Source organism: Mobula birostris, chromosome 14, assembly GCF_030028105.1.
Source record: "Mobula birostris isolate sMobBir1 chromosome 14, sMobBir1.hap1, whole genome shotgun sequence".
Lineage (NCBI taxonomy): Eukaryota > Metazoa > Chordata > Chondrichthyes > Myliobatiformes > Myliobatidae > Mobula > Mobula birostris.
In genome coordinates this window covers 97,542,362-97,555,081 of record NC_092383.1, presented here as the reverse complement: position 1 = coordinate 97,555,081, position 12,720 = coordinate 97,542,362, and the positions used below count along the sequence as shown (strand labels likewise).

The 12,720-nt window shown below is 47.0% G+C and overlaps 1 protein-coding gene and 1 pseudogene across 1 annotated transcript in view; one reads left to right on the top strand and one right to left on the bottom strand.

Moving 5' to 3' along the window:
* LOC140210142 (T-lymphocyte surface antigen Ly-9-like) overlaps nt 1-937 on the bottom strand; it is a 46,563-nt gene extending 45,626 nt beyond the window's left edge. Inside the window, exon 1 of the mRNA XM_072279020.1 lies at nt 549-937. Within this exon, the coding sequence (XP_072135121.1) occupies nt 549-594 (46 nt within the window). The 5' untranslated portion in view covers nt 595-937. The remainder of the gene's footprint in view (nt 1-548) is intronic.
* Nucleotides 938-2,475: 1,538 nt separating this feature from the next.
* Nucleotides 2,476-9,060, top strand: LOC140210140 (AP-1 complex subunit beta-1-like; annotated as a pseudogene).
* Nucleotides 9,061-12,720: the final 3,660 nt, after the last annotated feature.

Sequence of the window (12,720 nt, the reverse complement as noted above, 5' to 3'; positions counted from 1 at the left end):
GATGGCCACAGGCAGGAATGACTTCCTATGACGCTCTGTGTTGCATCTCGGTGGGCTGAGTCTCTGGCTGAATGTACTCCTGTGCCCACCCAGTACATTATATAGTGGATGGGAAACATTGACCAAGATGGCATGCAACTTGGACAGCATCCTCTTTTCAGACACCACCGTCAGAGAGTCCAGTTCCATCCCCACAACATCACTGGCCTTATGAATGAGTCTGTTTGTCGTAGTGGTCTAGCAGACCCAGAGAATGCCACGACGGGCAGAAAGGTCTTCCGCCTGCAGTGAACACCCGACGCACTGACTGCTCCACAAGCAGAGCCCATCACCGAAACTAAACCTCGGAAATGGTGGCGAGAAAATGAGCCTGAGATTGTCGGAGCTCGGGCTGCGGTTGGGGCTGAGGAAGGAAAGGTGAAGGGAGGCCGAGGTCAATCACTCCTCTTTCGGATCACACACAGCGCGTTGAAAGGCTCACCGCGGTCACTCCCTCCCTCACCGCTGTACAACCTGCTCTCTAACCACTACAGTACCGGTGACCTTACCCACACAGGCGACCCAGACGGCCACAGAGAGCAGGGACGAGACCATCCTGGGGAGAGAGAGCGCCGCACCTGCCGGCCTTCGGGCGATCCAGATTCTCGGAGGCTGTCGAGAGAAAACGACGGGAAGGGTTTCCGGTTATGGGTTACAGCCGGCGAGCGCTTTCGGAAAGGCAGGAATTTAGTGAGCCCGCAGCCCGGCCTTATTGTTCACCCGGTCTCTTCCCTCATGCTGGAGTGTGGCTTGGCACTTGTTGACGGAGAGAGCGTGGGGAAGGTTCGGGAATTGCGCCCGGTAATGGCGGACAAGATGATGGGGCGGGGTTGAGGAAAAGAGAGTGGGGAAGGTTCTGGAATTGCTGTGGGGGGGGTCGCGCGGGTCCGGTAATGGCGGACAAGGTGATTGGGGGGGGTGTTGACGGCAAGAGAGTGGGGAAGGTTCGGGAATTGCTGTGGGGGGGGGGTCGCGCGGGTCCGGTAATGGCGGACAAGATGATGGGGGGGGGTGTTGAGGAAAAGAGAGTGGGGAAGGTTCGGGAATTGCGCCCGGTAATGGCGGACAAGGTGATGGTGGGGGGGGTGTTGACGGCAAGAGAGTGGGGAAGGTTCGGGAATTGCGCCCGGTAATGGCGGACAACGGGGGGGTGTTGAGGAAAAGAGAGTGGGGAAGGTTCTGGAGTTGCTGGGGGGGGGATCGCGCGGGTCCGGTAATGGCGGACAACGGGGGGGTGTTGACGGCAAGAGAGTGGGGAAGGTTCGGGAATTGCGCCCGGTAATGGCGGACAACGGGGGGGGGGTGTTGAGGAAAAGAGAGTGGGGAAGGTTCTGGAGTTGCTGGGGGGGGGGGATCGCGCGGGTCCGGTAATGGCGGACAACGGGGGGGTGTTGAGGAAAAGAGAGTGGGGAAGGTTCGGGAATTGCGCCCGGTAATGGCGGACAACGAGGGGGGGGGGTGTTGAGGAAAAGAGAGTGGGGAAGGTTCTGGAATTGCTGTGGGGGGGGGGGTCGCGCGGGTCCGGTAATGGCGGACAAGGTGATGGGGGGGTGTTGAGGAAAAGAGCGTGGGGAAGGTTCGGGAATTGCGCCCGGTAATGGCGGACAACGGGGGGGGGGGGGTGTTGAGGAAAAGAGAGTGGGGAAGGTTCTGGAGTTGCTGGGGGGGGGTAGCGCGGGTCCGGTAATGGCGGACAAGATGATGGGGGGTGTTGAGGAAAAGAGAGTGGGGAAGGTTCTGGAGTTGCTGGGGGGGGGGGTCGCGCGGGTCCGGTAATGGCGGACAAGATGATGGGGGGGTGTTGAGGAAAAGAGCGTGGGGAAGGTTCGGGAATTGCGCCCGGTAATGGCGGACAACGGGGGGGGGGGGGGGGTGTTGAGGAAAAGAGAGTGGGGAAGGTTCTGGAGTTGCTGGGGGGGGGGTAGCGCGGGTCCGGTAATGGCGGACAAGATGATGGGGGGTGTTGAGGAAAAGAGAGTGGGGAAGGTTCTGGAGTTGCTGGGGGGGGGTCGCGCGGGTCCGGTAATGGCGGACAAGATGATGGGGGGGTGTTGAGGAAAAGAGCGTGGGGAAGGTTCGGGAATTGCGCCCGGTAATGGCGGACAACGGGGGGGGGGTTGAGGAAAAGAGAGTGGGGAAGGTTCGGGAATTGCGCCCGGTAATGGCGGACAACGGGGGGGTGTTGAGGAAAAGAGAGTGGGGAAGGTTCGGGAATTGCGCCCGGTAATGGCGGACAACGGGGGGGGGGGGTTGAGGAAAAGAGAGTGGGGAAGGTTTGGGAATTGCGCCCGGTAATGGCGGACAACGGGGGGGTGTTGAGGAAAAGAGAGTGGGGAAGGTTCGGGAGTTGCTGGGGGGGGTAGCGCGGGTCCGGTAATGGCGGACAAGGCGATTGGGGGGAGGGAGATAGTGGGGAAGGAGCGGGATAGGGATTTGGGATCGGGGTAGGCAGCTGGGGAGAAATAAAAGTAAATGAGATAGTGAGGGGACGGATGGATGAAAACCGAGACAAAGGGAATAAAAGAATAAGAAATGACAGTGGAGAGAGCTCTGAAAGTGAGGAAGATGAAGAAGTTCAGAGAGAAGGTAAACACGAGGAATTCTGCAGATGCTGGAAATTCAAGCAACACACATCAAAGTTGCTGGAGAACGCAGCAGGCCAGGCAGCATCTCTAGGGAGAGGTACAGTCGACGTTTCGGGACGAGACCCTTCGTCAGGACTAACTGAGTTAGCTCTAGCTAGTCCTTAATGACTAGCAACATCCTTAAGGATGTTGGGGAAGTAAGATGTGATTCTTGGACTGTTGTAAATAATGGGTTAAAAAACTTAAGTGCCTCCCTACGTGTCTTAGTGAACAAATTCTGTTGCTTTCGCTGAAGAATATGCCCGCAGTTTGTTTAGATTAATAGCTTGCTTGATTAATAGCCTGTAGCTGCCTTTTCAAGTGACATGTTCATGCCACCAGGTTGGAGGCTACCCAGACGGAATATAAGGTGTTGTTCCTCCAACCTGAGTGTGGCTTCATCTTTACAGTAGAGGAGGCCATGGATAGACATATCAGAATGGGAATGGGATGTGGAATTAAAATGTGTGGCCACTGAGAGATACTGCTTTCTCTGGCCGACAGAGCGTAGGTGTTCAGCAAAATGACCTCCCAGCCTGTGTCGGGTCACACCAATATTTAGAAAGCCGCATCGGGAGCACCGGACACAGTATATGACCCCAGCCGACTCACAGGTGAGGTATCACCTCACCTGGAAGGACTGTCTGGAGCCCTGAATGGCAGTGAGGGAGAAGGTGTAAGGGCATGTCTAGCACTTGTTCCAGTTACAAGGATAAGTGCCAGGAGGGAGACCAGTGGGGAGGGATGGGGGGGAATGAATGGACCAGGGAGTTGTGAGGGGAGCGATCCCTGCAGAAAGCATGGGGAGGGGAGGGAAAGATGTGCTTAGTGGTGGGATCCCGTTGGAGGTGGCAGAAGTTATGGAGAATTATATGTTGGACCCGGAGGCTGGTGGGGTTGTAGTTGAGGACAAGGGGAACCCTATTCCTAGTGGGGTGGCGGGAGGATGGAGTGATAGCAGATGTGTGTGAAATGGGGGAGATGCGTTTGAGAACAGAGTTGATGGTGGAGGAAAGGAAGCCCCTTTCTTTCAAAAAGGAGGACATCTCCTTCGTCCTGGAATGAAAAGCCTCATCCTGAGAGCAGATGCGGCGTAGACGGAGGAATTGCGAGAAGGGGATGGCATTTTTGCAAGAGACAGGGTGAGAAGAGGAGTAGTTCAGATAGCTGAGAGAGTCAGTAGGCTTATAGTAGACATCAGTAGATAAGCTGTCTCCAGAGATGCACACAGAAGGATGTAGAAAGGGGAGGGAGGTGTCAGAAATGGACCAGGTAAACTTGAGGGCAGGGTGAAAGTTGGAGGCAAAGTTAATGAAGTCAACAAGCTCAGCATGCATGCAGGAAGCAGCACCAATATAGTCGTCGATGTAGCAAAGGAAAAGTGTCCCCCAGATACCAGAATCGGTTTTGGGTTCCAGACCTAACCAGTTCCCCTCTACCACCACTCTGCTCCGTCTAGCGGAATTTGTCCTTACTCTTAATAATTTCTCCTTTGGCTCCTCCCACTTCCTCCAAACTAAAGGTGTAGCCATGGGCACCCGTATGGGTCCCAGCTATGCCTGACTTTTTGTTGGCTTTGTGGAACAATCTATGTTACAAACCTATTCTGGTATCTGTCCCCCACTTTTCCTTTGCTACATCAACGACTACATTGGCGTTGCTTCCTGCACGCATGCTGAGCTCGTTGACTTCATTAACCTTGCCTCCAACTTTCACCCTGCCCTCAAGTTTACCTGGTCCATTTCCGACACCTCCCTCCCCTTTCTAGATCTTTTTGTCTCTATGTCTGGAGACAGCTTATCTACTGATGTCTACTATAAGCCTACTGACTCTCACAGCTATCTGGACTATTCCTCTTCCCACCCTGTCTCTTGCAAAAATGCCATCCCCTTCTCGCAATTCTTCCATCTCTGCCGCATCTGCTCTCAAAATGAGGCTTTTCATTCCAGGACGAAGGAGATGTCCTCCTTTTTTAAAGAAAGGGGCTTCCGTTCCTCCACCATCAACTCTGCTCTCAAACGCATCTCCCCCATTTCACGCACATCTGCTCTCACTCCATCCACCCGCCACCCCACTAGGAATAGGGTTCCCCTGGCCCTCACCTACCACCCCACCAGCCTGCGGGTCCAACATATTATTCTCCGTAACTTCCGCCACCTCCAATGGGATCCCACCACTAAGCACATCTTTCCCTCTCCCACTCTCTGCTTTCTGCAGGGATTGCTCCCTTCGTGACTCCCTGGTCCATTCGTTCCCCCCCCCCATCCCTCCCCACTGATCTCTCTCCTAGCACTTATCCTTGTAAGCGGAACAAGTGCTGCATATGCCCTGACACTTCCTCCCTCACTACCATTCAGGGCCCCAGACAGTCCTTTAAGGTGAGGCGACACTTCACCTGTGAGTCGGCTAGGGTGATATACTGCGTCCGGTGCTCCCGATGCTGCCTTCTATATATTGGCGAGAGCTGACACAGACTGGGAGATCACTTCGCTGAACACCTACGCTCTGTCGGCCAGAGAAAGCAGGATCTCCCAGTGGCCACACATTTTAATTCCACGTCCCATTCCCATTCTGATATGTCTGTCCACGGCCTCCTCTACTGTAAAGATTAAGCCACACTCAGGTTGGAAGAACAACACCTTATATTCTGTCTGGGTAGCCTCCAACCTGGTGGCATGAACATTGACTAATCAAACTTCCACTAATGCCCCACTTCCCCCTCATACCCCATCCGTCATTTATTTATTTATATACACCCATTCTTTTTCTCTCTCTTTTCTCCCTCTGACCCTCTCAGTATACCCCTTGCCCATCCTCAGGGCTTCCCCCCACTTTCTTTTTCCCTAGGCCTCCTGTCCCATGATCCTCTCATATCCCTTTTGCCAATCAACTGTCCAGCTCTTGACTCCATCCCTCCCCCTCTTGTCTTCTCCTATCATTTCGGATCTCACCCTCCCCCTCCCGCTTTCAAATCTCTTACTAGCTCTTCTGTAAGTTAGTCCTGACGAAGGGTCTCGGCCTGAAACGTCGACTGTACTTCTTCCCAGAGATGCTGCCTGACCTGCTTTTATGTGTGTTGCTGAGAAGGGGATGCCTTGTGTGTCTGGAACTACCCCCTTGCCTGGTGGACCTCTTTCTTGTTTACAACTTGATTTTATAGAATTACCTAGAGTGCATTGTTATAAGTATTGCTTAGTGATAGTAGATGTACTTGGCAGATGGATTGAAGCTGTTCCTACAACTAATAATGCCGCCTGGACTGTTGTGAAAATATTGCTAAAAGAAATAATTCCTCGCTATGGACTTCCGGAAATGATAAGCTCGGACAATAGACCGTATCTTGTTGCCAAAATAAATGAGGAAATTTGCAAGGAGTTAGCTATAAAACAACAGTTCCACTGCACCCATCATCCGAAAGCAGCCGGCATAGTGGAGTGAGCCAATGGTACCTTGAAAGATAAGTTGGCCAAACTTACACAAGAAACTGGATTTACCTGGTTGAAGGTTTTACCCTTAGCCCTATTCCATATGAGAATCATGCCATCAAGTAAGACGGGGTTATCACCTGCAGAAATTATCTACGGGAAGCCTATGAGAACCCCATGGGACCCCGACCTTGTTTGCTGCTCCTCCCTGAGAGCTTACTTGCAACATTGGATATGCATACCTTGGCGGAGGAGATGGGAAAATATTTATGCAAATTACTAAAACTTTCTAAAGCTTGCATTTACAGGTACGACAGGCCTATCGGGAAGACGAAACCCAGCCGAAAGGTGACTACCCCATGAGTGAGCCTGGAGATTTTGTCCTGGTCAAGAATTAGGATCCAGGGAAACTCGGACTTCGGTGGAGAGGACCACACTCGCCATGACTGATTCTAAATATCTCGCAACAACCAATAAAGGAGAAATCTTCGAAGTCAAAGCAGAATTCAATAGTGACAAGCAGGAGAAAAAGAAAGAAGCAGTGAAGAAAGTGAGTACGTCAATGACTGGTGGCAAAGATGTCAGTGCCCTCTTTCCTGATGTCATAAACTAAATGCAGACAGATGATTTGGAGTTGAAGAAGCTGGTGTACCTCTATCTAATGAACTATGCAAAGAGCCAACCAGATATGGCAATTGTGGCTGTCAACACTTTTGTTAAGGACTATGAAGATCCCAGTCCATTTATCAGAGTGTTAGCTGTGAGAACAATAGGCTGCATCCATGTGGATAAAATTACTGAGTATTTGTGTGAGCCCCTGCGGAAAATGTCTAAAGGATGAAGACCCTTATGTACGAAAAACCTGCTGCTGTCTGTGTAGCCAAGCTACATGACATCAATTCACAGCTGGTAGAAGATCAGGGATTTCTGGACATTCTAAAGGATCTGATACCTGACTCTAATCCAATGGTCATTGCGAATGCTGTGGCTGCTCTGTCGGAGATCGCAGAACCTCATCCAAACAGCAACTTGTTAGACTTCAATTTTCAGACAATCGACAAGCTTTTAACAGCCTTAAATGAATGTACTGAATAGGGCCAGATATTTATCCTTGATTGTTTGGCCACTTATAGCCCAAGGGATGACTGAGAAGCTCAAAGCATCTGTGAGCATGTGACGCCACATCTATCTCACGCCAACTCAGTTGTTGTCCTGTTGGCTGTAAAGGTTCTGATGAAATTCATGGAAATGCTTTCAAAGGACTTGGAATTACTATGGCACTTTGTTGAAGAAACTGGCTCCCCCACTGGTAACGCTATTGTCTGCAGAACCAGAACTCCAATATATTGCCCTCCAGAACATCAACCTCATTGTACAAAAAAGTTCTGAGATTTTTAAGCACAAAACAAAGGTTTTCTTTGTAAAGATATATGTGAAACTGGAAAAACTGGGTATTGTGATTTGATTGGCTTCTCAAGCCAACATTGCGCAGGTTTTGGCAGAATTGAAGGAGTATGCCACTGAAGTAGATGTTGACTTTGTATGAAAAGCTGTGCGTGCAATTGGATGATGTGCAATTAAAGATGAGCAATCAGCAGAATGCTGCATGAGTACGCTACTTGACTTCATTCAGACAAAAGCAAACTACGTCGTCCAAGAAGCTATTGTAGTAATAATGGACATTTTCCGTAAATACCCAAACAAGTATAAAAGTGTTATCGCAACACTTTGTGAATATCTGGATTCATTGGATGAACCAGAAACAAGAGTAGCGATGATATGGATAGTATGCCGAAAGAACTGACAATGCTGATGAGCTATGAGAGCGCTTCCTGGAAGGATTCCATGATGAGAGCATACAGGTTCAACTGCAACTTTTGACTACTATTGTAAAACTATTATAAAAAAAACGACTTGAGATACAAGAGCTGGTGCAGCAAGTTCTAAGCTTGGCGACACAGGACTCTGACAACCTTGACTTGAAAGACCGCGGCTATATATACTGGCGTCTACATTCCACAGATCCAGTGGCAGCAAAAGAAGTTGTATTGGCAGAAAAACCTCTAATTGCAGAAGAAACTGACCTTATTGAGCCAATGCTCCTGGATGAATTAATCTGCCATATTCGAACACTGGCCCCTGTGTACCATAAGCTACCCAGTGCATTTGTGGAGGGGCACTCTCGGAGGATACATTGAACAGACTGCAAACGTCACTGAAGGAACTGAGTAGAAGGACTCCCTTGGATTAAGGAAAATGGTATTAACTTTGATTGTTATCTGTACCCTACGGTGCTTGTGGCTATGTATTGTATCATGTTGTAGAAGTGACAATCTGTTCTGAAAGTTATCATGTGATGATAAAAAGGAGAGAATAATAAAGTTTAAGGATGTTGGGGAAGTAAGACATGATTCTTGGACTCTTGTAAATAATGGGTTAAAAAAACTTAAGTGCCACCCTATGTGTGTTAGTGAACAAACTCTGTTGCTTTCACTGAAGAATATGCCTACAGTTTGTTTAGATTAATTGCTTGCTTGATTAATAGCCTGTAGCTGCCTTTTTCAAGGTGACATGAGGGCTGGAATTACTCAGAGCTCACATAGGTCATACCTTATTGTTTTGCTCCACTGACTTAAGTCTTTTCTTTGGAGAGGGTCAATGATAAAGCCATCTGTCTGTAATTAAGTCAGGGGCCTAGCGACAGGAATGACTGATATGGGGTGGACAATGTATCTATTTGTAATTAAACTCGGATTTAGTGGACTCTTATCAAAGTAACTGGGTTTCGCTCTAACGGACTTGGTATATCATTGTAACTGAGTGTTCTTTGCTCATTCTATAAATTGTAGTATTTCTGTTTTTTAAATCAGAAGCTCATTGAGCTGCCAGAGGGACAGAGAGATAAACTCTGTCTCTTTCATGTCCAGCTTCAATTTTTTCACACCGGCTGAGCTTGAACAATAAACTGGTGAAGAGGTTAAAGTTAGTAACTGTGTGGTGTGATTATTGGTCCGGCAACCTTTTTAAGTTAACAATAATGGCAACCTTTTGGTAAGATGTGCGAATGAGGAACAACTTGAGAAAGCACTCAAGCGAAAAGAGATAAGCAAATGCAAAGTGGAAGACACAGGGAGGGTGGGAGCACAAAATGGCGGTGGTTGTAAAGGAGTGATCGTGGGGATAACAATGAGTATAAATATGGAGGAGTTAGAGGAATATTAAAGGAGGAAAAGTAATGAATGTTCAAAGACTGAAAACAACAAAGGAGGGAGTGAAAAAGAAAAGTGGAACAGTATTGATTGAATCTGAAGAAGAAAGAGTGCCGAGGAAGGTGTTCCTGGTTTTCATGAGTTACCCAGTAAGGGTGTATGTGCCAAAGCCATTGAGGTGCTATAATTGTCAAAGGTTTGGACACATAGCTAAAAACTGTAAAAGGCAGAGGAGATGTGCTAGATGTGGGGGTGATCATGAAAATGGAAAGTGCGGAATAGGAGTGCAACCAAAATGCTGCAATTGTAGAGATATTGTGACGTGTAGCGGGTGTGAGGTTATGAGATGGGAGAATAAAATTCAAGAAATAAGAGTGAAAAGAAAGATCACTTATGCAGAAGCTGTAAGAATGTCAAGAGAACAGAATAATGCTCCTAATGAACAGGGAGCAATAGGAACGCAAGAGATGCAACAAAGAACAAATGACAGGATTTATGTAGACAAAAATGCTCTATTAACATTCATTGCAGGAGTGATTAATAGTACGGCTGAGGTAAAGTCAAAAAGTGACAAAATCCAGCTGGTGGTCAAAGCAGCAGTGAACCACTTAGGGTTAGTAGTAGGACTGACATGGGAAGAAGTGAGGGAGAACCTCACTAATCAGTCAAGCCAGGAAGTGTCATAGGTTGGTTAATACTAATTATGGTGATTCTTTTGCAATGGAATGCAAGGAGCTTACTGGCCAATAGCCAGGAGTTCAAGCTCTTTATTAAAGAAATGGTTGTAAAACTGGATGCAGTGTGTATTCAGGAAACCTGGTTGAAACCAACTTTAGACTTTGTGGTATATGGGTATACAATGATAAGGAAAGATAGAAATCTAGGGGGATGAAGGGATTGTGCTATGCTAACCAAGCAAGGTATACCATATAGGGTACTGGAAAAAGGAGAAGATCAGGAATACATAGTGGCGGAAGTGTGAGAGAGAGGGGAGGAAGTGGTTATAATTACCTACTACAATCCATGTAAAAGGTTGGACTTGGACAGCCTATTAAGAATACAAGGACAAAACAGACATAAAGTAGTGTGGTGTGCAGATTTCAATGCTCACAGCACAATATGGGGGGATCGGATTACAGATTCAAAAGGAAAGGTAATTGAAGATTTGATGGAAGAGTGGGATTTGGTGTGTATGAATGATGGTAGAGAAACACGGATATACATAACAACAGGAATGGAGTCAGTATTAGATATACATCAGTGTCTAATACCTTGGCTGGAGTTAGTAACTGGGGTGTTTGGACTGCTTCAGCAGTAGGCAGTGATCACTACTCAGTTTTATGTTCAGTGGGTGAAAGAGTTGAAGTAAGACCAGGTGGTGGAATCCCAAAGTGGGTGTTTGGAAAAGCAGACTGGGGTAAGTTCCAGAAGTTGAGTGAAGAAGCATTGACAAGGATTGACATTTCTGGAAATATAGATGAATTAAACAGTCAGGTGACTTCAGCAATTATGGCCGCAGAAGGATCTATACCCATGAGTAAAAATAGGAAGAATAGAAAACTGGTACCGTGGTGGACAGAGGAATGTTGTCAGGCTGTAAAAAAAAAACAGAAATAGAGCATTCAGGCTAGTTAAAAGAACCCATCATATGCAGCATTTGATTCAATATAAGAAGGCACAGGCAGTGGTGAGAAGAACTATACGTCAAGCTAAAAGGGCAAGTTGGAGGAGTTTTTGCAACAAAATAGGAAGAACAACACCTGTGGGAGAGGTATGGAGAATGATTAAGAGAATGGGAGGAGATGGAAGGGAATGGGAATATCCAGCAATGATACCTGAGGAGGAAACCACAGTCTCCTGTAGGGATAGGGCTGAGATCATCCCAAGTTGTTCGTACAGATACACAGTTCAGAAAATTTGTCTGAAGAAGGGAGAAGGAGAAGGGAAAGAACAATGAGTCAACACCCAGGTGTGTTAAACAGGAGGGAAGAAACTGATGATATAATTGATGATCCATTTACGTTGGCAGAAATGGTGAGAGCACGAAAGAGATTGAAACCAACCTCCCCAGGGAAAGATCTGATATGCTACAAAATCTAGTAGAAGGAGTGCTCTTGAAGTTGCTGCATTTTTATAACAGAGTGTGGGAGGAGGGAAGATTACCAAGTGCATGGAAAGAAGCAGTAGTAATTCCAATAAGGAAACCTGGCGAGGATCCGTCAAAACCCACTAGCTATAGACCAATAGCATTAACATCAAATATATGTAAGATAATGGAAAGGATGATAGCAGAAGGTTATTGTATGAGCTTGAGAAGAGGGGAATGCTGGCAAGTTATCAGAGTGGTTTTAGGAAGGGAAGGAATTCCATGGACTCAGTGATAAGGTTAGAGACTGAAATAAGAAAGGTCCAGGCAAATAAAGAGTCAGTAGTTGCAGTGTTTTTTGACATAGAAAAAGCCTATGATATGATGTGGAAGGAATGATTGTTAATCAAACTGCACAAGATGGGGGTTGGTGGGAAGTTTTTAATTGGATTAAAGATTTTTGTTTGGTAGAAAAATTCAAGTTCGGATTGGATCAGAATTATCAAAACAGTACATAGTGGGAAATGGCACACAAGATAGTGTGATTAGCCCGTTACTTTTCATCATTATGATCAATGATGTCTTCACAAAGGTATCAGTGGATATAGGTAGGTCACTTTGCGGATGATGGGGCCTTGTGGAAAAGAGGCAGGAACATGGAGCATGTAATCAGGAAACTACAAGGAGCAATTGATGAATTGGTGGAGTGGGGTTATGATTGGGGATGTAGATTTTCTGTAGAAAAAACTCAAACTGTATTTTTTACCAGGAAACAAATTGAGGTAGGGAAGAAGTTAAGGATGTATGGGATTGAATTAGAAAGGGTTGAATCATTTCAATTTCTGGGAGTTATATTTGATTCACAATTAACATTGGCAGACCATATCAGGAAAGTTGAGGAGAAATGTAAAAAAGTAATAAATGTGATGAGATATTTGACTGGTAGGGAATGGGGAGCAAGTTGTTCAGCGTTGGAGAGAATGTATGTGGTTTTAGTAAGATCTGTGTTGGACTATGGAAATATAGTATAGGGATCAGCAGCTAGGTCTCTTATAAGGAAACTGGATGTGATTCAGGCTTTGAGATTGTGCAGTGGGGCTTTCAAAACATCACCAGTATCAGCCCTAGAGGTAGAAGTGGGAGTAATTCATTTGGAACTAAAAAGGATGCAATTGATGGGCTAATTTGCAGGGGCACAATGATTCTCTTGGATGATCTTAAAGGGAGACTCACTTACTGCAGGGAGATGCAGAACTGCTGTGTATTCTGTTTCACTGAGACCTGGCTCTCCCCTGGCACTCCTGACTGTTCCATCCGACCAGAGGGATTTTTCGACC